General features: G+C 43.3%; 1 protein-coding gene across 3 annotated transcripts in view; it reads right to left on the bottom strand.

Moving 5' to 3' along the window:
* GLIPR1 (GLI pathogenesis related 1) overlaps positions 1–27,061 on the bottom strand; it is a 60,433-nt gene that overhangs the window by 29,562 nt on the left and 3,810 nt on the right. For all 3 annotated transcript variants that reach the window (XM_018047568.1, XM_018047567.1, XM_005679730.3), the window contains exons 2-3: positions 8,333–8,606; positions 7,269–7,514 (exon numbers count right to left, since the gene is read on the bottom strand). In XM_018047568.1, the coding sequence (XP_017903057.1) occupies positions 7,269–7,514; positions 8,333–8,524 (438 nt within the window). In that variant the 5' untranslated portion in view covers positions 8,525–8,606. The remainder of the gene's footprint in view (positions 1–7,268; positions 7,515–8,332; positions 8,607–27,061) is intronic.

The following is a 27,061-nucleotide window of genomic DNA, read 5'->3' as shown; positions in this document are numbered from 1 at the left end:
TAACTACGCTAAAGCCTTTGACTGTGTGGATCACAACAAATTGTGGGAAATTATAAAGAGATGAGAATATCAGATCACCTTACCTGCCTCCTCAGAAAGCTGTATGCAGGTCAAGAAGCAACAGTTAGAACTGAACATGGAACAATGGACTGGTTCAAAATTGGGAAAGGAGTATGTCAAGGCTGTATATTGTCACCCTACTTATTTAACTTTTACATAGAGTAGTTCATGGGAAATGTTGGACTGGATGAAGCACAAACTGGAATCAAGACTGCAGGGAGAAATGTCATAATAACCTCAGATATGTAGATGACACCACCCTATTGCAGTGTAACTAAAGAGCCTCTCGATGAAGGTGAAAGAGGAGAGTGAAAAAGCTGGCTTAGAACGCAACGTTCCGAAAACCAAGATCATGGCATCCGGTCCTATCACTTCATGGCAAATAGATGGGGAAACAATGGAAACAGTGACAGACTTGATTTTCTTGGGCTCCAAAATCACTACAGATGGTGACGGCAGCCATGAAATTAAAAGACGCTTGCTTCTTGGAAGAAAAGCTATTACAAACCAGAGACATCGCTTTGCTGATAAAGGTCCATATAGTCAAATATATGGTTTTTCCAGTGGTCATGTATGGATGTAGGATGTGAGAGCTAAACCACAAAGAAGGCTGAGAACCAAACAATGGATGCTTTTGAACTGTGGTGTTGGAGAAGACTCTTGCGAATCCCTTGGACTGCAAGGAGATCAAACTAGTCAATCCTAAAGGAAATCAGTCCTGAATATTCATTGGAAGGACTGATGCTGAAGCTGAATCTCCAATACTTTGGCCACCTGATGTGAAGAGCTGACTCATCTGAAAAGACCCTGATGCTGGGAAAGAGTGAAGGCAGGAGGAGACAGGGGCGACAGAGGATGAGATGACTGCATGGCATCACCGATTTAATGGGCATGAGTTCGAGCTAACTCCGGCAGATAGATAGTGAAGGACAGGGAAGCCTGGCATGCTACAGTCCATGGGGTTGCAAAGAGCCAGGACTGAGCAACTGAACAGCAACAGTACTCCAATAAAAATAAAGTTTTTTAGAAAAAGCTTATTTTAACAAGTTCCTCAGGGGAATTCTTATTTCACGCTAACTGGCAATGTTGTATGAACTATCACCTGAGTCTCGCGTTTTATATTGTTATCCTTTTGTCTTTGAGCACTTCTTGATAGCGCTGTATCTTGAGCAGTCTTAATCCCCACACACCTGTAATGCTATATATGCTATTTTGTTTGATTTGTTATTATTGGCAGGCGGGTTTTTCACCATTAATGCCACCTGGGAAGCCTGTTGGTCTCTAAGTCAGGTTGTAGTTAACGTAAAAGACATCTTTTTAGGTGCATTGCTCTATGAATTTTGACAAAAGTGTGCAGTTGTGCATCTGCTTCCATATTCAAGATCTAGAACATTTCCCCCAAAGCTCTCTTGTGCGCCTTTGTGGTCAGTTCTTACCCCTCAGTTCAGTTCAGTTCAGTCGCTCAGTTGTGTCTGACTCTTTGTGACCCCGTGAATCACAGCACGCCAGGCCTCCCTGTCCATCACCAACTCCTGGAGTTCACTCAGACTCCTGTCCATTGAGTCAGTGATGCCATCCAGCCATCTCATCCTCTGTCGTCCCCTTCTCCTCCTGCCCCCAATCCTTCCCAGGATCAGAGTCTTTTCCAATGAGTCAACTCTTTGCATGAGGTGGCCAAAGTACTGGAGTTTCAGCTTTTGCATCATTCCTTCCAAAGAACACCCAGGGCTGATCTTCTTACCCCTACTCCCAGGCAATCACTAATCTGTTTTCTATAGTTTTGCTTTTTGCAGAATATTATATAAATGGAACCAGTTTAAATGTAGACTTTTCAGTCTTTTCACTAAGTACAAGCATTTCAATTTGAAATCCATATGTTATTTAATTCACGAGGAGTCACTCTCCTTTTCATTGCTGAGTAATACTTACTGCATGGATATATCAGGTTTATTTATCCATCCATGTTGGTCTCTTTTTAATAGCTTCATGGGCATTCAGGTTTGGGGTGCAACTTTGTAGGCTCTAGGACTACAAAGACCAAGGTCACATTCCAGCTCAGCCACTCAGTGTGTGACCTAGACCTCTGCTTCCTTGTCTATTAAATAGGATAACAAAGGTACTCAATAGGCTTATTGTGACAATTTAAATGGGCTTAGAAGAAAGCACTTGAAACAGCTTCTGAAACATAAGCTCTCAGCAAATGTTCATGTTTTATTTTCTTTCGACTAATTTTCTTTTGCTGTAAAACTTTTGAAAAATTTTTTATCCGGCAGATTCTGGTTGCATGTTTTCATTTCTTTTAATATGCTAAACAAAAATTAAAAAATAAGAGCTACACATTGAGAATTTCCCTAGTGCCATGATAGTGTTCAGCACATGACATCATGTTTAATCACAAAACAAATCAATAAATAGGTATTGCCCCAATTTTTATAGATGAGGGGTGGAACCTAATTCCACGTACTTGACCACGAAGTACTAAGATGGTCCATGCCCTAAGCAAGATGCTTCCGGAGTGTGTTCCTTTTTAGCAGAATTAGGAACTTATGCTTAACAAAAACATTGCATCTGGGGAAGTCAACCAAGCGAGAGCAGGCGTGTCGCTTTCTTCTTGACTACCCCCTTTTACCTTCTTCTCCTTTCAGTTCTCAGTTCATCTGACTTATTATCAATAATATACAACATATATAAAATCAGCCAGACAAACTGAGACATTATACTTTCCATCAGTTCTTCAAGGGTGTAGAGATTAAAATTTAAAAGTGTGTGTGTTAGGGGGTGGGTGGGTGGAATAAAACCAGAAATGAGATCAATAGTGCCTTCTAGAGGACACAGTTAGAACTATCAAAACTGAGATGCTGCCTTCCCAGCTATTTAAGTCAAACTATTCCGAAACTGGCACCCCACTCCAGTACTCTTGCCTGGAAAGTCCCATGGATAGAGGAGCCTGGTAGGCTGCAGTCCACAGGGTCACTAAGAGTCGGACACGACTGAGCAACTTCAATTTCACTTTTCACTTTCATGCATTGGAGAAGGAAATGGCAACCCACTCCAGGGTTCTTGTCTGGAGAATCCCAGGGACTGTGGAGTCTGGTGGGAAGCCATCTATGGGGTCGCACAGAGTCGGACACGACTGACGCGACTTGGCAGCAGCAGCATTCCAAAACTTTCTAGAGCAAATCTGTTGGCAACAAAATGTCTAATTTGAATAATCTTCCATATGAATCCAGCCAAATTCTTCCACAGTTCAAATTTATCTCTAGTGAAGACAGATCTAAATTGTTACCATGTCCAGAAATAGCACACTTTCATGAAGTAATAATGAATCTTTATCTATTATCTTTACTCTATACAACCACTGCTCACCAACCAAAATCTAACAGATAAGGCTAAGTGGAAAGTTAAAAAGTTACCCACTCAAGGTCATTTTCAGCATGATTTTAAAATGGCAACTGAGTAATCCCAAACACCCTAGCAAGGTTTCTTGCAAGGATAAAAACAGGAAGTCTTTGACCAAGCTGTCAGAGCCTTCTTCCAATATAATTGGTGGAAAAATAACTCATGGAACAAATCTAAACTTTGTTCAATGACTACTAAATAATAGTACTTTACTAGGTAATTTCAGTTCAGTTCAGTTCATTTCAGTCACTGAGTCATGACCCCAACTCTTTGCGACCCCATGAATTGCAGCACGCCAGACCTCCCTGTCCATCACCAACTCCCGGAGTTCACTCAAACTCATGCCCATCGAGTCAGTGATCTCATCCTCTGTCGTCCCCTTCTCCTCCTGCCCCCAATCCCTCCCAGCATCAGAGTCTTTTCTAATGAGTCAACTTTTCGCATGACGTGGCCAAAGTACTGGAGCTTCAGCTTTAGCATCAGTCCTTCCAAAGAACACCCAGGATTGATCACCTTTAGAATGGACTGGTTGGAGCTCCTTGCAGTCAAAGGGACTCTCAAGAGTCTTCTCCGACACCACAGTGCAAAAGCATCAATTCTTTGGCACTCAGCTTTCTTCACAGTCCAACTCTCACATCCATACATGACCACTGGGAAAACCATAGCCTTGACTAGACAGACCTTTGTTGGCAAAGGAATGTCTCTGCTTTTGAATATGCTCTCTAGGTTGGTCATAACTTTTCTTCCAAGGAGTAAGCGTCTTTTAATTTCACGGCTGCAATCACCATCTGCAGTGATTTTGGAGCCCCCCAAAATAAAGTCTGTTACACACATTATATTATTTAATCTTTGCAGCATATCATATCTGACTCCCGACTCCTCCTCTTACTAGCTAAACGGCACTGGGATAACAACTTCTTGATCTGTCTGAGCCTGTTTATTCATCTATGGATAACAGCATCTCTTAGAAGTGTATAGTGAGAGTTGAATGAGATCTTAAATGCAGAGAGCTACGTACCTCGAAAGGTTATATATTTTATGTATTCACTTAAAACAGTAGTTGCTGGTGCTGCATCTTCCCAGACCCAGGGGGGCCCTGGACTGCCTCTCCATCGTCTGAGGTGGGCATAGACTGTAGTCGTCTCTTTAAAAGAGCAGGTTAGGATCACTCAATTTGGGCTCTGCTACCTTTCTACCCAGAAGTGGATTTAGGAACTGTTTTATGTCCCAAATACTAGCCCTCCTTTTCCCTCCTAGCTACAAGAGGAAAATTTATAGTTAAGTTCAGTTCATCTGGGGAGGGCCATCTCTGAAATCTCAGTTCTCTGTGATGTATAATGAAGTTTCGTCCTGTACTGTCTTCCTAGAATGATGGACATGAAGTTGTCTCTTAACTGTTATATCAGGCTCTGTTTAGGAGTCTGAACTAAAACATGTGACCTATACTTTACAAAGTTCCTGGCATAGGGGAGAAGCTTCAAACTGACAATGATTTCTGGAGATTAACACCCCGATGCATAATAGCACCACATAACACTGTAGGCAATCTGGATCTAGTTTTCTTGTCCTTTAGGGATTTGTGGGAATCCAGTGAATTTTATTTTCTGGTTAAATTTATTGGTTAACATAAACCAAAATTAATGGTTTAGTCTAGAGGTGATCTTATTTATATTTCCAAGAAAGAGACCAAGGCTACCGATGATTTGATAGCGCCTCCTTGATTACAGTAAACTTCAGATGAAGATTTCACTGAAATCAGCCCTTTCCCTTTCATCAAAACAATTGCCTGTAACTGTGCCAAATGTGTTTCACCTATAACGAGACCAGTGCAATCAGAATCTTTTTACGACTGAAATATATTGAGACTTTTTCTATGAATATTTTGCTCTTTAAAAACACCTTCAGACTTTCCTGGTGGCCTAGTGGCTAAGTTTCCATGCTCCCAACGCAGGAGGTTGGGGTCCTGATCTCTGGTCAGAGAACTAGATCCTACAGGCCACAGCTAAGAGTTACATGCTGCAATGAAGAGAGAAGATCCTGCACGCTGCAACTAAGGCCCAGCACAGCCAAAAAATATGGAAATAAAAAAACAGAAACACCTACTGTTCTGCCTTCACTGGCTTGTTAGAAATGTTTTGCTCTCAGACATTATTTCCGTGATAGCTCAGCTGGTAAAGAATCTGCCTACAATGCAAGAGATGCTGGTTTGATTCTTGTCTGAGGAAGATCCTCTAGGGAAGGGATAGGCTACCCACGCCAGTATTCTTGGGCTTCCCTTTGTGGCTCAGCTGGTAAAGAATCCGCCTGCAATGTGGGAGACCTGGGTTTGATCCCTGGGTTGGGAAGATCCCCTGGGAAAGGAAAAGGCCACCCACTCCAGTATTCTGGCCTGGGGAATTCCATGGACTGTATAGTCCATGAGGTCACAAAGAGTTGGACACAACTGAGCCACTTTCACTTTCATCATTTCAATAATTCTTTTCTACATTAAAATCAGTCATACATAGGTTCACTGCCTTTAGTTATTTGACAAGGACTGACAGGAAATAAAAGTAAATAAACAAGATGTGGCCAGTATATGGAGGCAGAATATTAAAAGACTGCAGAAGATGCTTCCTAGGGATTTGTTTCCATCACGCTGCTAATGTGAGTTAGGATTAGGAAGCCAAAAACAGCTTGAATTTTTTCAAAACAATCTCACTGGGAGACTTTGCATGTAGCTATTGAGACTTAGACTGTAGATTTGTGGGCAGGATAGCTGCAGGGTTGTCTGTACAAGTTTTTATGTTGGTCTTTCTACTGAGGCTGGCACTGTGGGGTTTTTCTTCCTTTTTACATCATAGATGTTTAGTCCATGTTTGAAAGACTAAGAGGATGAGAAGACCCAGTTCTTGTTGGTGTTTCTGTCTGCGAGGCTTACTTCTCCTAATTTTGTAGTCCCGGAACAGATGCCTCAAATTTCCTAGAGGACTGGTTCACGTGCGCTCGGTTGTTCGGTCGTGTCTGACTCTTTGAAACCCCATGGGCTGTATGCAGTCCATCAGGCTCCCGTATCCATGGACATTTCTGAGGCAAGAAAACTAGAGCTGGTTGCCATTTCCTCCTCCAGGGGATATTCCCGACCCAAGGATCGAATCCATATCTCTTGTGTTTCTGGCATTGACAAGCAGATTCTTTTACCACTGTGACACCTGGGCCTGGAAATAAATCTACTCACTCATAAGGCCCTTTGATTGTTCACAATGGAACAAAGTACCACGGGCAGAAGGGTGTTATCAGAATTAATCAAAGGCTGTCCAGATTGGTGGGCCTCACATTTGTCTGTCCACGTCATATACTCTTCAAGCACCATTTCCTCTGGTATTGAACTCTATTCCATTTATTTATTTTTGAAGAAAGCCTGTCATCCCTACTCTCTCATATTTATGGGGACACTGCTTGCTGCTGCTAAGTCGCTTCAGTGGTGTCCTACTCTGTGCGACCTTATAGACGGCAGCCCACCAGGCTCCCCCTTCCCTGGGGTTCTCCAGGCAAGAACACTGGAGTGGGTTGCCTTTTCCTTCTCTAATGCATGAAGGTGAAAAGTGAAAGTGAAGTCGGTCAGTCGTGCCCGACTCTTCGCGACCCCATGGACTGCAGCCTACCAGGCTCCTCCGTCCATGGGATTTTCCGGGCAAGAGTGCTGGAGTAGGGTGCCGTCGCCTCCTCCGATGGGGACACTAGCATACTCTATTTTCTTCACACCAGATTCCAGTTTTCCCTTCACCCATGAGATGACCATTTCTAGAGAATATAGGTCAGATACGTACCTGAGTGTAATGGCCACAGACTTTGTTGCATTTCCGAGAATTGAATTCATAGTATTTGACTTCATCGTACCAGGCTGTGATGGCTGAAGACACAGAAAAAATGGATAGAGACCCAGTCCAGAGGTTTTCTCCCAGTGAAGTGAAATTTGGGTGCAGCTTGTAGGGTGGTTTCAACTGTTTGTTGTGTGCAAACTCACAATGGCTTGCCCATGCTTTTGCAATCTGAGCCAGTAGTGGGTCCCATGTCTGCAGAAATAAATGGAAACAGTAGGAGGGTCAAGCCTGCAACTCGTCACACAGCGCTGCAACCGGCGCACGCAAAGCGGGAATTTGCGTGGGAGGCGAGGCGCCCCGGCGTGAAAGGGGGAAGGACCATATGGACGGAGTTCCTCCACTTGTGGGAGATTGTGTTATAGTCTTTTTCACTAAGGTTCGTGGGAGACATGATAATCTGGTATCAAGGAATTTAGAATCAAAGAGAGTGACACAGACCAACATTTCACTCAAGGCCAATTATGTTGCAAAATAACATAACGCTGGTTTCACATAGTTTCTGCAATTTTCATACCCCAAATAGCTCCTCTACTAACAGGCTCCAAGATGTTAAAAACCAGGCCAAAACCACAGAGCCAGGATTTAAACTCAAGCCTGATTAAAATCCTAGCCTTTCCCCTGGATCCCCTGCTGCCCTCCTGAGAAAGCCAGCACTCTGCCAGCAATAACAAAAAAAGTTGAACAATGAAACAACAAAACCTCATAAAAATTAACAGACCAAAAAAAAAAAAAAAAAGAGAGAGAGAGAGAGAGAGAACTAAATTCCACCTGAGACCCGAGGAAAGGAAGTGCCCTAAAAGAGAAGTGAAACATACTAGCTGAACTTGCTTATAACAAGAATTGAGTAGGCAGAGCAAAGCTGGGTTTGCTTTGATCGCAGATGGTGAAATTACTGCACACTTTCATCACAGAAGAAAATGATCACGGGGTTACCGAGGATTCACCACCCAAATCAATCCACATCCCTTGTTTTTGACTGACTTCCGCCTCAAGCACTGAAGTTTTCTTACCATGTACAGCATATCACTGGCTGCTGGAGTCACTGATGATCGGAACTTGTTGTGCATTCGAACACAGTCTTTGATAAAATCTTCGTTTTTGATATCTGGCAAAGTATTTGCTGGAGAGGAAGAACTGGAGACCACGGAGAGCATCCAGGCTGTCACAGCAAATGTGACTCGCGTGCTCAGACTGTCTGACATGGTGCCCCAGGGGCTGGAATCCAGAAGCACCGTAGGTTCAGAGGGTGGGTGAGTAAGCTTTACAAAGCACAACCGACTTCAGCTTTGAGAAAACGGAAAGCAAAACATGAGTTCATCACAAGTTTGAAGAAAAGGGTTTCTCCATATATGGTTTGTGGCTCATTTTGTGCCCTTAACCCCGTCTTTTCGGTGATTCTCAGTGACAGAGCACCTATTGCAACATGGATTTTTAAGAGACTACACCAGACTTTCATTTGAGTTGGGGGATGTTTCCAAAGGAAATTCTGGAATTTCCAGAAATAATAGTCTCAATTTTTAAAGAGGTTCTGGCGGTGAAATAAAAACATAACTCTTATTTCATTAAATGTCTTGCAAAATACTTAAAAACATTTTTTTGGAGTCAAATCAGCACACTGTGGTTAGAATATCTGGTAAACATCATCACTGGACCTAGAATTCATTCACAGTGATGAATGTGATGGGAATGAGTTGATTTTGTCGATCCTCCCCCACCAAATGAAAAAAAAAAAAAGTTGTGTAAATTTTTAGAGGCAGCTGGCTACTACAGCTGCCAATGGATTCCTACTTTTGCGGCCCTTGCTAAACCTCTGGGTTTAGCCTCTTGCTAAACCCAAACAAACTTCTTGGCCAATGCAATATATATATTGTCATGAAAAGAGTGGGACTGCTGCAGGCAGGCTAGGGCAATGTTTGTCTCTCACACACATCCTAAAGCTTGTTTCTCATGCAGTCAGATCCTGTGGTGTCAAGTGTGCTCTCTTGCTTACATGCAGAGCTCAGCTGCTGCCTTGATTGACAAAGCCAGTACACATATGCTAGGCTCCCCCCTTCATCTCCATGCTCCCCGGGTGGGGTCAGCTAATCGCTAAGCTCACAGGATGTAGCACCTCTCCGCATGATGACAGATCCCTCACGAGCTGGATCTTTCATCCTCTCACATGGTTGCTAATACTTTTGAATTCAGCGACTTCCCTACCCCTCCCTGATGATAGGGAGTCCTGATCTACCCCACGTTGCTTTGCAGCTGCAGAAATGGTCTCAAAGCCACAAGTTGCTCTCCCAGACACCCCTTTAGATAACCCAGACTGACTTCTATTTTGTGATGGTGACTGTCAATGAGATTTCTGGGGAAACATACTAATTGGTGATGCCACAGTTTCTCCTCTGAGACTCCTGAGGCTTCTTCTTTAGCCACAGTAAAAATCGGCCCAGGCTGCTGAACTCATAGCTCTTCCTGGAGCTTGTACCTCAGCAGAAGGGAAGATGGCCGCTATTCACAGACTTCAGACGTGCTTTTGGACAAGTCGTCCTCTTGGCACATTTGGAAATCCCATGAATTATTAACCTCTGTAGCTATACTCCTACTGGTAATGGCCATATGATGGCTTCCTTATTACAAGATAGCATCTCCCCTCTAAAACTGCCACTGTTCATGGTTCAGCTCATACCAAGGAAGTGCTATATCTTTAAGAAAATGATCAGGCTAAAGGGGTTGCTAAACATCAAGCTGCAAATGGACACCCTTATTCCTTCTCTACCCAATTCAAAAAATATTTTATTTTTAAAAATTTTAATTTTATATTGGAGTAATAGCTGATTAACTATTAATGTTGTGATAATTTCAGGTGGACAGTAAAGGGACTTGACCATTTAAATCACACGGAACAACTGAAGTCCTTACTTCAGACAGAGGGTGTGTGTGCTCCGTTGTGTCCAACTCTCTGCGACCCCATGGACTGTTACCGCCAAGTTCCTCTGTCCATGGAATTTTCCAGGTGAGAATACTGGAGTGGGTAGCCATTTCCTCCTCCAGGGGATCTTCCTGACCCAGGGATCGAACCCTTGTCTCCTGCAAGTCTCCTCCGTTGGCAGGCTTTACCACTGAGCCACGGGGAAAGACCTGGCCGTGTGTCCATTCTCCCCCAACCCCCCCTCCCATCCAGGCTGCCACATAATACTGAGCAGAGTTCCCTGTGCTATAGAGTAGGACCTTGCTGATTATCCATTTTAAATTCCGTAGCATGTACATGTCCATCCCAAGCTCCCTAATTATCCCTGCCCCCGACCCTTCCCCCACAACCACCGTAGGTTCATTGCTTTTATTCTTTTATTTTTTTCACAGTAGCAAAGGAATAGGATTTACTTTAGAGAAAAAAGTACAAAGCTCTCAGCATGACACTGAGAGGGTGTAAAGTGTCCCCATTTGCTTTCATTCTTGACTGATGTTATCAACCATTAAGCAAATGTCCCACAATCTGAAGAAGACAAATGAACACAAAAGGGTGCCGGAAAATGACCAGATGGATACATCAGGCTAAATGGACTTTCTGTAGCCTCCTCTCCTTTAATCTTTTGACTGATATCCCATCAAGTGAGATAAATGTGCAGATGGGGGAGAGATAAGAAACAAGAAAGCTGGTTTTGCCTCGGCATCCATAAAATTTCTGATCAAATTGTTTCCCTGTGCACTCCTTGTAAACCTCCCCACACTTCTGAGAAATTCCTGGGATACCCCAGGAAATCCTCCAAGGCCACTTCCCCTTTGGGACAGCTCAAATGAATTTTATGGGTTTCCCCCAGCTTTAGGCTATTCTCACTATTTTCCTGCTGTCTGCATGTTTCAGGGATGGACTGAATCCTATTTGACTTACATGTGGTAAAGACGTTCATAACTGAGGTTATTCCTCACTGTGGCATTCCTTTATGGATTAAATCAGATCGAGGAGCTAATTTTACAAACATAAACCACTTGCTTACAAAAACTCTGGGGTACTCTTTAAAATTTCATGCTCCATATCATCCTCAGTCATCAAGGAGAGTGGAATGTAAAAATCTAGACAAGAAAAAGCTTTAGGAAAGATCCAGAAACTGGACTTTAATGGCCAGAATCTGTGCTGATGGCCCTTTTAAAGAGCCAGAATACTCTGAATAGGGCACATGGACTGAACCCTTTTGAAATGGTCTCCGGATACCCCAATATCAATTGGCATCTCTCAAACTTCCACTTCTGGGTTAAGTGAAGATGATGGGAACTTAAGTGAACAATCTGATGTTATGATTAGCTATGTTCAAGAATGAGTATACTTGAAAGATATAGCCAACAGGTCACAGGGCTTGACCTCTGCCAACTGACAAGCCTTGCCATTCTTTCAACCAGGAGCCCAAGTGTACATCAAGCTCTTTAGAAGAGAACAAGTGGTGTCACCTCCGCGGGAAGGACCTTATGAGGCACCCAGAACCACCTACACTGCTCCCCGAAGGAGAGCTCTCCTGGATCCACGCAAACGATGCCAAAACAGGCGCAGAACATCCCTCTCAAGACAGCTGGAGGAGACAGATACTCCAAGTCACTTTAAGGATCTCCAGGGCCAATTCCCAGGTCCCAGAAGTAGCCAGCATCACGAAGTGGACAGCTTTTCCCAAGATCACACATCAAGAAACCTCACTTTCACTTATTTCCCCATCCCTGCTTTTAAGACTCCCCGTATACACACACTGAAGAGAAAAAAAACAACAGAAAATCACCTTTTCTTATTGATGAATCCTTTCTCCACATGTACTAAGCATTTATTGGAAGCCTAGCTGGAGAACACTTTTCTCTTTCTATCCTATTTGTCTGCTAAGTCTCCACTGTGGGCTGATTTTCAACTTGCGTCTTGCTCTTACTAACCCTCTCATAAGGGGGTAAACCTTATGCCAATTTATGGAACCCTGGCCATGTGAACTAATCAGTCTATTGATTATGTCAACACCCAGAGAGTGCAAAATAGCCTCCACTAGTCTTTGTTCTTACTAATGTGAACACAAAGTGGGTCAAGTACAGAATGTGGATGAGGGGCCGGGTACGATATCCACAAGAAAACCACCACTCTGCCTCTCTTTAGTGAGTCATTTGGGCCCCAGAAAATTCTAGAAGCCCAAAGACTGTCCCTTACCCAGATAAAGAGAACAGGTGAAAAGCTTTCTTTTTGCTTTGAAAACAAACACGACACTGTCTCTTTCCTGGGTAACCTACCAGGACAAAATCACAAAACAAATTCTGTGGTTTGATTCCACAGGCGTAATCTTTTGAGTCTCTTAAGGAAATTGTAAATGACTCTAGCATCTCCCTTTTGGGCACAAATGTCTGTCAAATCACCGCATGTCCTGGATGTCTCAAAAGTCACCTGCTGGACTTCACTGGCAGTCCAGGGCTAAAACTGCACTATCAGTGCAGGTGGCCTGGGATGGGGAACTAGATCCCACATGCCACAAAAGATCCTGCATTCTTCAAGGAAGATACAAGATCTTTTGTGTCACAACTAAGACCCAGCAAAGCCAAAAAAATAAAAAATAAAAATAAAGACCCTTGTATACTTTGGGCTACTGCAGCTGTCCCCATGATAAGGTTGCCCCAAACCATAAACTATATTTGGGTGGACCAAAAATCTAAACTTACTTGGTTAGGTGACAAATAAGCTTTATAGCTGTCAAAACCAAACTATGGACCTCTTACATCAGTCATTTTTTTTCTCGGTTTCTCTCTCACAGACTGACAGGAGCACTTGGAGAATGGAGGTGTTTGGACACTATCAGTTCAGTTCAGTTCAGTTCAGTTCCGTCGCTCAGTCGTGTCCGACTCTTTGCCAACCCATGCATCACAGCACGCCAGGCCCCTCTGTCCATCTCCAACTCCCGGAGTTCACTCAAACTCATGTCCATCGAGTTGGTGATGCCATCCAGCCATCTCATTCTCTGTCTTCCCCTTCTCCTCCTGCCCCCAATCCCTCCCAGCATCAGAGTCTTTTCCAATGAGTCAACTCTTCACATGAGGTGGCCAAAGTAATGGAGCTTCAGCTTTATCATCAGTCCTTAGCACCACTTAAAATGGTTGCCCACTTCCAACAACACGAGAGGACCCTACACATAGACATCACCAGATGGTCAGTACCAAGATCAGATTGATTGTATTCTTGGCAGCCGAAGATGGAGAACCTCTATATAAGTCAGTGAAATAAGACTTGGAGCTTACTGTGGCTCAGATCATAAGCTCCTTAATGCAAAATTCAGGCTTAACCTGAAGAAAGTTGGGAAAACAGCTAGACCACTCAGGTATGACCTAAATCAAATCCCTTATGATGATACTGTGGAGGTGCTGAATAGATTCAAGGAATTAGAGCTCATAGACACATTCAAAAAACTAAGATCATGGCATCTGGCCCCATCACTTCAGGGCAAATAGATGGGGAAACAATGGAAAGAGTGTCAGACTTTATTTTCTTGAACTCCAAAATCACTGTGGATGGTGATTGCAGCCATGAAATTAAAAGATGTTGGCTCCTTGGAAGAAAAGCTATAATAAACCTAGATGATGTATTAAAAACCAGAAATCACGTTGCTGACAAAGGTCCATATAGTCAAAACTTTGGTTTTTCCAGTCATCATGTATGGATGTGAGAGTTGGACCGTAAGAAAGGCTGAGCACCAAAGAATTGATGCTTTTGAATTGTGGTGCTGGAGAAAACTCTTGAGAGCCCCTTAGGCTGCAAGATCAAACCAGTCAATCCTGAAGGAAAGCAGTCCTGAATACTCATTAGCATGCTGATGCTGAAACTCCAATACTTTGGCCACCTGATGTAAAGAGCTCACTCATTGGAAAAGACCCTGATGCAGGGAAAGATTGAGGGCAACTGGAGAAGGGGGCAACAGAGGATGAGATGGTTGGATGGCATCGTCAACTCAATGAATACGAGTTTAAGTGAACTCAGAGTTTCCTGGTGGCTCAGCTGGTAAAGAATCTGCCTGCAATGCGGGAGACCTGGGTTTGATTCCTGGGTTGGGAAGATCCCCTGGAGAAGGCAACAGCTACCCACTCCAGTATTCTGGCCTGGAGAACTCCATGGAGTGTTCGCAAAGAGTCAGCTATGACTGAGCGACTCACTTGAGCAAACGCTCAGAGATAGTGAAGGACAGGGAAGCCTAGCGTGCTGCAGTCCATGGGGTTACAAGAGGTCAGACATGACTTACTGACTGAACAACAGCAATAACAACCACAACATGCTAGCCTTGTTTGTAAACCACTCTTGTCTTTTTAATGTGACAACCAAATGTGTAAAGGTTCCCACCTAAATGGTCAGGATGATGTGAGTTTGTATGCCAGGGTCCTTCTGTGACCAGATACAGCACTGTAAATGCCAGCCAAATTATAAACATAAGTTACTTTGCTCATAAACTTGTGCCACATAAACACACTAGCTGAGAAATCACAGAGAATCTGCCGTGTATCACAATTTCAAGGTCTTTTCAGCACTGAGGGTCTTATTCCCAAGCTCGAAAGACTGTAAACTGGAAAAAGCAATCTTAAAAATCTTTTCAAAGTAATAGAAAAAGACTTCAATACTGCTATGTAAACCTTGAAAATACTACACTCAGAAGTTCCTAGCTTAGCCTTTGCGATGCTCTAAAATCATCACGCCCTAAATGCATTGATATTCAGCGAGGAGGACCTTGTGCAATCACTGGTGAAACATAGCGCCTTTTGTGAATCCAGCAGGGCGAATAATATCTAATTTACATCTGCTAAGAGAAGTTTAACAGTTTTTCTGGACAAAGTGCTGAGAGTGTTAATAGCTTCAGCAGGGAAGTCAGAGGTCTCCAGGCTGCAGGGGGAAATGAACTATGGATCGCATGTACACCCATGGTAGATTCATGTCAATGTATGGCAAAACCAACACAGTATTGTAAAGTAAAATAAAGTAAAAATAAAAATTAAAAAAATAATAATAATTTTAAAAAAAAAGGAAATGACCTACAAGTGGCAGACAGATTTTTCTTTTCTCTTCTAATCCTGCATTGTCATGGCAACACCTGGTTCCATCTGAACTGAACTTTGTCTCAGACCTTGAGTTAACCACTGTTTTCCTTGGAAATGTTTTCTTAGGCTATATTAATGAACCATGCATTTGCTTGGGACTCTGCCTTTCTTCAAGATCCATGTCAGTTGTTTTGTGGCCAGGGATGACTCACCCTGCGCCAGTGCTAACTCAAAATGCATGTTGTGGGGGAGGGGCCTGGTGCAACTCGCAGTTTTGAGGCGTTTCCTTCCTCTAATCAGCAGCTTGCTAATAGGTATGTAACTCCTTGCTAAAAACTAGCAAGGGGGCACTCTTTTTGTCCCCTTGTGCTGTCTATGTCAGAAGCTTTCTCTATCTTTTATATACTTTAAAAAGACTTTATTACACAATAAGCTCTGAGCAATCAAGCCTTGTCTCTGGCACTGAATCGAATTCCTCTCCTTCAGAGGCCATGAATCCTGGCATTGCACGTTCAGTTCAGTTCAGCCGCTTAGTCATGTCCGACTCTTTGCAACCCCATGAATCGCAGCACACCAGGCCTCCCTATCCATCACCAACTCCCAGAGTTCGCTCAGACTCACGTCCATTGAGTCAGTGATGCCTTCCAGCCGTCTCATCCTCTGTTGTCCCCTTCTCCTCCTGCCCCCAATCCCTCCCAGCGTCAGAGTCTTTTCCAATGAGTCAACTCTTCGCATGAGGTGGCCAAAGTACTGGAGTTTCAGTTTTAGTATCATTCCTTCCAAAGAAATCCCAGGGCTGATCTCCTTCAGAATGGACTAGTTGGATCTCCTTGCAGTCCAAGGGACTCTCAGGAGTCTTCTCCAGCACCACAGTTCAAAAGCATCAATTCTTCAGCGCTCAGCCTTCTTCACAGTCCAAATCTCACATACATACATGACTACTGGAAAAACCATAGTCTTGACTAGACGGACCTTAGTCAGCAAAGTAATGTCTCTGCTTTTCAATATGCTATCTAGGTTGGTCATAACTTTTCTTTCAAGGAGTAAGCATCTTTTAATTTCATGGCTGCAGTTACCATCTGCAGTGACGTGGCTTATAGCAAAAACCTTTCAGTCCCAGGGTTGGGGAACTTACATAACAGGATGAGGAGAAATGTTACCCAGTTGGTTCTTTTCTGCTTGTTCATCTTCATTTTCTGTTTGTTTATCTTCAATTTTGCAATAAGGAGTTCATGATCTGAGCTACAGTCACAAAAACAAGACTAGGCGCTGACTGTGGCTCAGATCATGAATTCCTTACTGCAAAATTCAGACTTAAATCAAAGAAAGTAGGGAAAACCACTACATCATTCAGGTATGACCTAAATCAAATCCCTTACTATTATACAGTGGAAGTGATGAAATAGGTTCAAGGGATTAGATCTGATAGACAGAGTGCCTGAAGAACTATGGAGAGAGGTTCATAACACTGTACAGGAGGTGGGGACCAAAACCATAACCAAGAAAAAGAAATGCAAAAAGGCAAAATGGTTGTCTGAAGAGGCCTTACAAATAGCTTAGAAAAGAGAAGGAAATGGCAAAGGAGAAAAGGAAAGATATATCCATCTGAATGCAGAGTTCCAAAGAATAGCAAGGAGAGATAAAAAGGTCTTAAGTGAACAATGCAAAGAAATAGAGAAAAATAATAGAATGGGAAAGACTAGAGAACTCTTCAAGAAAATCAGAGATACCAAGGGAACATTTCATGCAAAGATGGGCTCAATAAAGGACAGAAATGGTATGGATCTAACAGAAGCAGAAGATATTAAGAAGAGGTGGCAAGAATACACAGATGAACTATACAAAAAAGATCTAAATGACCCAGATAACCACGATGGTGTGATCTCTCACCTGGAGCCAGACATCCTAAAGTATGCAGTCCAGTGGGCCTTAGAGGGCATCACTATGAACAATGCTAAGGAGGTGATGGAATTCCAGCTGAGCTATTTCAAATCCTAAAAGATGATGCTGTAAAAGTGCTGCACTCAATATGCCAGCAAATTTGGAAAACTCCACAGTGGCCACAGGACTGGAAAAGGTCAGTTTTCATTCAAATTCCAAAGATGGGCAATGGCAAAGAATGTTCAAACTACCATACAATTGCACTCATTTCACATGCTAGCAGAGTCATGCTTAAAATCCTTCAAGCTAGGCTTCAACAATATATGAACCGAGAACTTCCAGATGTATAAGTTGGATTTAGAAAAGGCAGAAGAGCTAGAGATCAAATTGCCAACATCCACTGGACCATAGAAAAAGCAAGAGAATTTCAGAAAAACGTCTACTTCTGCTTCACTGACCATGCTGAAACCTTTGACTGTGTGCATGCATGCATGCATGCTAAGTCACTGCTGTCCTGTCCAACTCTGTGCAGCCCTATGGATTGCAGCCTGCCAGACTCCTCTGTCCATGGAAATTCCCCAGACAAGAATATTGCAGTGAGTTGCCATGCCTTCCTCCAGGGGAATTTCCCGGCCCAGGAATGGAACCCACATCTCTTATGTCTCCTGCATTGGCAAGTGGGTTCTTTACCACTAGCTCTACCTGGAAGCCCCTTTGACTATGTGTATCACAGCAAACTGTGGACAATTCTTAAAGAGATGGAATACCAGAACACCTTACCTGCCTGCTGAGAAACATTTATGCAGGTCAAGAAGCAACAGACCCAGATGTGGAACAAAGGACTAGTTCCAAACTGGGAAAAGAAACGTCAAGGCTATATATTGTCATCTTGCTTATTTGACTTATATGCAGAGTATATCATGAGAAATGCTGGGCTGAATGAAGCCCAAGTTGGAATCAAGATTGCTGGGAGGAATATCAATAACCTCAGATATGCAGATGATACCATCCTTATGGCAGAAAGTGAAGAACTAAAGAGCCTCTTGAAGAAAGTGGAAAAGGAGAGTGAAAAAGTTGGTTTAAAACTCAACATTCAAAAAACTAAGATCATAGCATCCGGTCCCATCCCTTCATGGAAAATAGATGGGGAAACAATGGAAACAGTGACAGACTTGATTTTCTTGGGCTCCAAAATCACTGCAGATGGTGACTGTAGCCATGAAATTAAAAGATGCTTGCTCCTTGGAAGAAAAGCTATGACCAACCTAGACAACATATTGAAAATCACAGACACTATTTTGCCAACAAAGGTCCGTCTAGTCAAAGCTATGATTTTTCCAGTAGTCGTGTATGGACGTGAGAGTTGGACTACAAAGAAAGCTGAGTGCCAAAGAATTGATGCTTTTGAATGTGGTGTTGGAAAAGACTCTTGAGAGTCCCTTGGACTGCAAGGAGATCAAACCAGTGAATTCTAGAGGAAATCATCCCTAAATATTCATTGGAAGGACTGATGCTAAAGCTGAAACTCCAATACTTTGTTCACCTGATGTGAAGAACTGACTCCTTGAAAAAGACCCTGATGCTGGGAAAGATTGAAGGCAGAAGGAGAAGGGGACGACAGAGGATGAGATGGTTGGATGGCATCACTGACTTGATGGACATGAATTTGAGCAAGCTCTGCGTATTGGTGATGGGACAGGGAAGCCTGGTGTGCTGCAGTCCATGGGGTTGCAAAGAGTCGGATACGGCTGAGTGACTGAACTGAACGACACACCCAGAGGTGCCAGGACATTTCCAAGACACTGTTAAAAGACCAAGGAGTGGGCAGGGGCCCAAATTCTGGAAATCTCCACTCCTTCCCAAAAATAGTTTGAATAATCCTCCCACTCATTATCATATGAAATTACCCCGCCTATAAAAGCTAACCATGCCTCATTTTGAGGCCATACTCACCCTTTACAATAGCCCACAGTCTTTCTGTGGAATGTGCTTCTCTCTGAATCTGAGTAAGTCCAGTTCTTACCTATCACTTTTTCTCTCACTGAATTCTTTCCGTGATGAGACATCAAGAACCTGAGCTATATTAAGCCCTGAAACCAGGTTCCATGGGTTTCAGATGGGTTCCAGACCCAGTCATATGTGTTCAAGTCCAAAACTAGGTTTTGGCTGGCTTAAAGTCCCAACACCTGGGTTCAAGTCCCAGGCAGGGGTTTGTCTGGGTTTGAGTCCCAGTACATGGGTTCAAGTCCCTGTCTGAGATAAATGGTTTCAGAAACAGTGACAGACTTTATTTTCTTGGGCTCCAAAATCACTGTGGACGTTGACTGCAGCCAAGAAATTAAAAGATGCTTGCTCCTTGGAAGAAAACCTGTGACAAACCTAGAAGTGTATTAAAAAGCAGAGACATCACTTTGCCAACAAATTTCTGTCTAGTCAAAGCTATGGTTTTTCCAGTAGTCATGTATGGATGTGAATATTCAGGGTTCATTTCCTTTAGGATCGACTGGTTTGATCTCCTTGCTGTCCAAGAGACTCAAGAATTTTCTCCAGCACCGCAGTTCAAAAGCATCAAATCTTTGGCACTCAGCCTTCTTTATGGTCCAACTGAGCACCGAAGAATTGATACTTTCTAACTGTGGTGCTGGAGAAGACTCTTGAGAGTCCCTTGGACTGCAAGGAGATCCAACCAGTCAATCCTAAAGGCAATCAATCCCGAATATTCGTTGGAAGGCTGATGCTAAAGCTCCAATACTGCGGCCCCCTGATGCAGAGTTGACTCATTAGAAAAGACTTTGATGCTGGGAAAGACTGAAGGCAGGAGGAGAAGGGGATGATGGAGGATGAGATGGTGGGATGGCATCACTGACTTGATGGACATGAGTCTGAGCAAGCTCTGGGAGTTGGTGATGGACAGAGAAGCCTGGCATGCTGCAGTCCATGGGTTTGCAAAGAGTCAGACACGGCTGAGCGACTCAACAACAATATCATTCTAATCTATGTTCTTTTATTTCTTTGCAATCTTACCAATTTATTACTTACTTTTTTCTGTACAGTCACCAGGTCAGTTTTTTATATATGAAGTTATTAAGGAAGTTTCATTAGAGGGAACTGATGGGGTTCCGGGAATGCTGCCCCAAGATGCATATTATTATCTGGCATGCAAATTAATTCATACTGATAACAAGCAAGGCCCAAAAGACTCAGGAAGAACATCTGACTGCCCTTCTAATTTCCTAGAGACTTTCAGATAGAAGGCCCATTCTAGGGAGGAGTTATCACCATAGACAACTCTTGGTGTTGTTCAGTCACTCAGCCATTTTGGACTCTTTGCAACCCCATGGGCTGTAGCACGCCAGGCTTCCCTGTCCTTCACCATCTCCTGGAGCTTGATAAATAACCACAGTATGTTGTAAACTAGGTCTGGTAAACAGGAAAGAACACAGCAAGGTCTGTTTGATCAATGTCCTCTCTTGAGTCCCACTGTTTCTAGATGGCCCAGCAAACATTTGTTGATCATGCATTAACTCTTTTTCTCTTCACATGGATTATCTTACTTCTCTTAGAAGTCTTAGACCTCTACCTCCTTCTCCTAGGTCCAGGATGACTTATATACCTCATCTTGCCTTTCTATCTTTGGAGTTTCTTATGCTATGTGCATTCCCCATATGTACATATTAAACTTGATTTTGTCCGCTTAATCTGCTTTATGTCATTTTAATTATTTGACCAGCCGCAAAGAGTCAAAAGGGAAGGGAGGAAGGTTCTCCTCCCCACTGTTGCATATGTGTATGTGTGTGCATGGAGTAGGGGGAGCACAGCCATGAGGAAGAGGGGACAAAGAACAATAGAGACAATACTGGTCTCAATTCAGATTTTAGTTTAACCCCTGTTCCTAACCAGCTGTAAAACTCTGGACAAATTACCAAACTCTTTAACTCTCAGTTCAGTTCAGTTCAGTCGCTCAGTCATGTCCGACTTTTGCAACCCCATGGACTGCAGCACGCCAAGCTTTCCTGTCCATTGCCAACTCCCAAAGTTTACTCAAACTCATGTCCATTGAGTCAGTGATGCCATCCAACCATCTCATCCTCTGTCATCCCCTTCTACTCCTGCCCACAATCTTTCCCAGCATCAAAGTCTTTTCAAATGAGTCAGTTCTTTGCATCAGGCAGCCAAAATATTGGAGTTTCAGCTTTAGCATCAGTCCTTCCAATGAATATTCATGATTGATTGCCTTTAGGGTGGATTGGTTGGATCTCCTCCCAGTCTAAGGGACTCTCAAGAGTCTTCTCCAACACCATAGTTCAAAAGCATCAATTATTTTGGCACTCAGCTTTCTTTATAGTCCAACTATAATGAAGTAATGGGAAATAGATGGGGAAACAGTGGAAACAGTGTCAGACTTTATTTTGGGGGCTCCAAAATCACTGCAGATGATGATTGCAGCCATGAAATTAAAAGACGCTTACTCCTTGGAAGGAAAGTTATGACCAACCTAGAAAGCATATTGAACAGCAGAGACATTAGTTTGCCAACAAAGGTCTGTCTAGTCAAGGCTATGGTTTTTCCTGTGGTCATGTATGGATGTGAGAGTTGGACTGTGAAGAAAGCTGAGTGCTGAGGAATTGATGCTTTTGAACTGTGGTGTTGGAGAAGACTCTTGAGAGTCCCTTGGACTGCAAGGAGATCCAACCAGTCCATCCTAAAGGAGATCAGTCCTGGGTGTTCATTGGAATGACTGATGTTGAAGCTGAAACTCCAATACTTTGGCCACCTGATACAAAGAGCTGACTCATTTGAAAAGACCCTGATGCTGGGAATGATTGAATGCAGGAGGAGAAGGGGACGACAGAGGATGAGATGGTTGGATGGCATCACCGATTCAATGGAGATGAGTTAGAGTAGACTCCGGGAGTTGGTGATGGACAGGGAGGCCTGGCATGCTGTGGTCCATGGGGTCACGAAGAGTCGGACACGACTGAGCGACTGAACTGAATAATGCACGTTCTTGCTTAGTTGCTTCAGTCATGTCTGACTCTGTGACTCTGGACTGCAGCACACTAGGCTCTTCTGCCCATGGGATTCTCCTGGCAAGCATACTGGAGTGGGTTGCCATGCCCTCCTCCAGGGGATCATCCCTACCCAAGGATCGGACCAGTGTCTCCTGTATGGCAGATAGATTCTTGAGCGCTAAGCCACCAGGGAAGGTCCTATATATTTTTGTTTAATTTCTGACTGTGTTGGGCTTTTCTCTAGCTGTGGCAACTGGGGGCTACTCTGTAGTTGCGGGGCTTCTCTTGGTGCAGAGCACAGGTTCAGTAGTTGTGCATAGGTATAGTTGCCCCATGGCATGTGGAATCTTCCCAGACCAGGGACTGAACCCATGTCCCCTGTATTGGCAGGTGGATTCTTAGCCACTGGATCACCAGGGAAGTCCTATATATATTTCACTCTTTTCTGTATTGTTTACATTTAAAAAAATAAGATATACTATCTTTTGATTAGAAAATAGATTGAAATGGTTATTTTGGAGAACCATGGGATCTATATAATTGTTTAAAAATAAGAAAACAAAAACAAGAGGTCCAAAATGAAGTCACTTATGCTAAGTTCACAAAGACTTAATACCTGACCTAATTGCAGTTACAACCTCCCCCAGAAATGCAGTCCTGATTGCCCAGTCTGGAATTTTCTGGTCAGTGTCAATGAGGTAATCTGCCACATACCCTTTTCTCCATCACCCAAAAGGAGATGGACTTTCTGTTTTGTACAGCTCCTCAGTGCTTCTCTTTTCCTAGATGGGATGCTGTCCAGTTCATGAGTTCTCACATAAAGCCAATTAGAGCTTCACATTTACCAAGTTGAATTTTTGTTACTTAACAGATCTATTGACAGCGGGATCCAAAGTGATCTTCTGATGGCATTTAGGGACAAAAACATGTGTGGTACTCCCCAAAATCTTTGAGTTCACTGTCTTTCCTGTCATTTTTCAAGGGTCACTGCTAAGTTCCTCTTGGGTCTAAGCCCCACTTTCTTTGCAGGGAGCTTTCAGTCTAACTGGTGTTCTGGAATTTCCTGTTTGAAAACTCTGAACTCGGTTTTGTTTCCAGATTCCACGGTGGTTGCCAGCCAGAGTTGACTGGGTCCGGCTCAAAAACCAGACTGAGTGTGAGGTTGGCCTGCATCTCACTTGAGTTAGACTAAGTTTGGCAAAGGCTAATTGATAACAGAAGAAGCTAGAAGTTAAACAACAACAACAACCACAACAACAACAACAACAAAAACCTGCCAAAATTGTTGGGTATGCATCGAACATTTAAGAACTGTTATAGCACCCGCTGGGCTTCCCAGTGGGCTCAGTGGTAAAGAATCCACCCGCTAATGCAATAGATGCAGGAGACTCGAGTTCAGTCCCTGGGTCAGGAAGATCTCTTGGAGGAGGAAATGACAACCCACTCCAGTATTTTTGCTGGGATAATCCCATGGACAGAGGAGCTTGGTGGGCTACAGTCCATGGGGCCACGAAGAGTTGCACACGACTGAATGACTTCACTTTGACTTTTCACTTTCATGCATTGGAGAAGGAAATGGCAACCCACTCCAGTATTCATGCCTAGAGAATCCCAGGGACGGGGGAGCCTGGTGGACTGCTGTCTCAGGGGTCTCACATAGTCGGACACGACTGAAGCGACTTAGCAGCAGCAACAGTCATTCACAGCTGGGCCTGGCCATGATGTTTTCTGAGTGGCAAAGTTCCCAGAGGCGGGCTATTTTGTATAATTCAAGCTGATAAGCAACATTACTTTCATGATTAACTTGAAATGGAAAACAAGATTTCTTCCTTATTCAGAGTCAGTAACAGAGACATCCTTTAAAGGGGGATCTTACATGTCTGAAGCAAAATCCTGGAGCAATACTCCACTCTTTGTGACAGACAGAAGGCAAGACATGGCAGTCGTCTCTGCTATGGGATGGTGAGGGATTGGTGGGGGGAGGAGAAGTTACCAGTTATAAAGGGAATTGACCTCAGGTTGGCTCTTTGGTTACCAGGGAAACCAGCAGAGGAGCACCTCTTTTTGTCCTTTTGATAAGGTATTCCTAATCTTTAGAGCTATCATAATCTGGGCCTGGGGCAAGTAAGTATGTAGGCATGCACTGATTAGGATCTACCAGCAAGAGGAAAGCTCAGTCCTGTGAGTAGGGTGAAGGTAAAGCAGAGGCTGACAGAGCAGGGGACGTACAGAGAGCAAGTGAACAACCTTCTAGGGTGAACTGATCAGATATGGTCATAAAACATTGTGTGTCACAGAAAAAACAAAATATCCTCCAAATTCCATTATAATGCACTCGGAGCCTTTTGTCATTTACAGAAAGTTACTGTTTCACTCAGATGCTTTTGTAAAAGTGTTTCTGCAAAAATATTTCATCTTCAGAGAAATTCATGGAAAGGATTTTGACAAGTACTGGCTTCTGTTAAGGTTAAGATAATAAAATGGAATTGGGTAAAACTTGCCAGAACTAATGAAAAAACTAGATTCAAGCAGAACAAGTATTACTTACATCAGACTGAGCAAACTCGTGAGGATGATTATAATTTTTATGACATTTTGTTTTAAACTTTGCCAGTTCTTGTATATGATGCTTTTCCAAAGTTAAGGAAACTTCTCTCAAGCTACCTATGTCTTACAGCATTTTGGTAAAGTATACCCTAATAAACAAAGGTGGAATATTTACTTTTTCTCTCCACTTGATCCCTCTTAAATCTGGAAACCCTAAAGTATTCTTTTCATGGCAATAGAGTTAGTTATTTGCATAAGTTCATTAAGCATCTGGTCTTTTATAACAGGGCACAGCTGAAAATATTTGCTGTATTACTGATAAGGACAGAGTAAAGGGACAAAGCAGGTGATTAGTTAATCCCATCAGGGGCCTATAAGTAGAAAATGTACGGGAGACCCCCTGTAAGTTAAATGATGGCTCGAGAGAGCAGGCTTGCTTAGCAACGAAACCATGCAACGGAAGCATGAGACATGACCCCAAACAACACAATGGTGAGACCCACATCCTGCCCAGTGAGCTCAGTAAGTTAATGATCCCTGGGACATGCTCTCTGCACACAGGATAAACGATAATTTGTGGACCTAACCTGGACATGTACGGACAAGAAAACGCCTCTGCTCAACCAGGAGGAGGAACTGTTGATGAAAGCATGACTTCTGCTCAAGAAAGACAAAGAAGGCCTCCTCCCCTCCCCACTTTTCCTTTGATTATAACACTATAGCCCAGTGAGTTCTCGGGGCATGGCACTTCTCACTTGCCCACTTGTAAACCTCGCAAGCATTCTACTCTAATAAATCACTTCCTATCTATCACTTTGCCTTCCTCTGATTTCTTTTCTGCACTGAGACATAAAGGACCACACTACTAGAACTTTTCAGAGCCCCTGAAATGACCCAAGTGGTTTCATTATCAAGGGTTTGACTGGATTGTCATGTTTGAGAGAGAGAAGCATAAACTCAGATATGACCAGACAGCTTTAAGGAATTGAGGTTAGCTTTATGGAGCCAATAAAGCTTCTTGGAAAAGTCAACCCAGCATCTTGCTTCAGCAAAGTAGTCTTAAAAAGATCTTATATAGTCATTATAAATTATCAGGCCAACTTTAGCAAAAATAAATTAGTTTTACTAAGATTATCTTGGATAAAAAATGGGGATGATAGTAGAGAGAAAATTTATGTTTGTACCTTTCTCTCTATTAGATTCTAATCCTGTTAATTTTGTCTTTGAGACTTTGTATGTACCTGTAAACTGGACTGAATCCTGAATTCTAATTTCCTCAGATATCTGGATTCTCCAAACTAATGGTTCTGACTTTTCCCACACTTCTGACTTGGAATCTGTAAGAACAAAGACTGCCCTTGATCTCTTTGAAAGGGACCATACCAGGTCCTCCCCGATCACCTAGATGGCGACTTCAGGGGCTTGAGCCTTATGACCTCCCTGGTGGCTCAGACGGTAAAGCGTCCTGCTTACAATGCGGGAGACCTGGGTTCGATCCCTGGGTCGGGAAGATCCTCTGGAGAAGGAAATGGCAACCCACTCCAGTACTCTTGCCTGGAAAACCCCACGGACAGAGGAGCATGGTGGGCTACAGTCTACTGGGTTGCAAAGAGTTGGACACGACTGAGCGACTTCACTTTCACCCATTTCACAGAGAAAGACTTCATTTGACATCTGCTCTGGTTCAAATGTTGGAGACCTACAGATCAAATTGATTAGGAAGAGAAGTAGCTGACAACAATGTAGCCTGCTTCCCCGAGAGGCACCAGAGTTTTCTTCCTCAAGCAGAGCAAACCATATCTAAGATTAGTAACTCACACTTCACTGTCCCTTGCCCACAGCTGCCTAACATAAGACCACACAGCTCAGCAAAGTCAACTTGCAATAAACCCTTGAAAGTGAAAGTGAAGTCGCTCAGTCGTGTCCGACTCTTTGCAACCCCACGGACTGTAGCCCACCAGGTTCCTCCGTCCATGGGATTTTCCAGAAAAGAATACTGGAGTGGGTTCCCATTTCCTTCTCCAGGAAATCTTCCCGACGCAGGGATTGAACCCAGGTCTCCTGCATCGTAGGCAGACGCTTTGTCGTCTGAGCCACCAGGGAAGTTTGCCGCAAACACGTCATCAGACTTTGACTTTCTGCACTGCGGGCACCCTGGCACATTGCTCGATATGATTTCTACCTACAATCTTTTCTATCTCAGTTATGTTACAGCCAAGGCCCCCAGATTCTCAGGTCAAGATCTAGGAGTAACCCTTGAAATACACCCAGAGTTCAACCGCT

This window comes from Capra hircus, chromosome 5 (assembly GCF_001704415.2).
Source record: "Capra hircus breed San Clemente chromosome 5, ASM170441v1, whole genome shotgun sequence".
NCBI classification, from domain to species: Eukaryota; Metazoa; Chordata; class Mammalia; order Artiodactyla; family Bovidae; genus Capra; species Capra hircus.
Note: the sequence above shows the minus strand (reverse complement) of the source record. Positions and strands in the feature narration are given on the sequence as shown.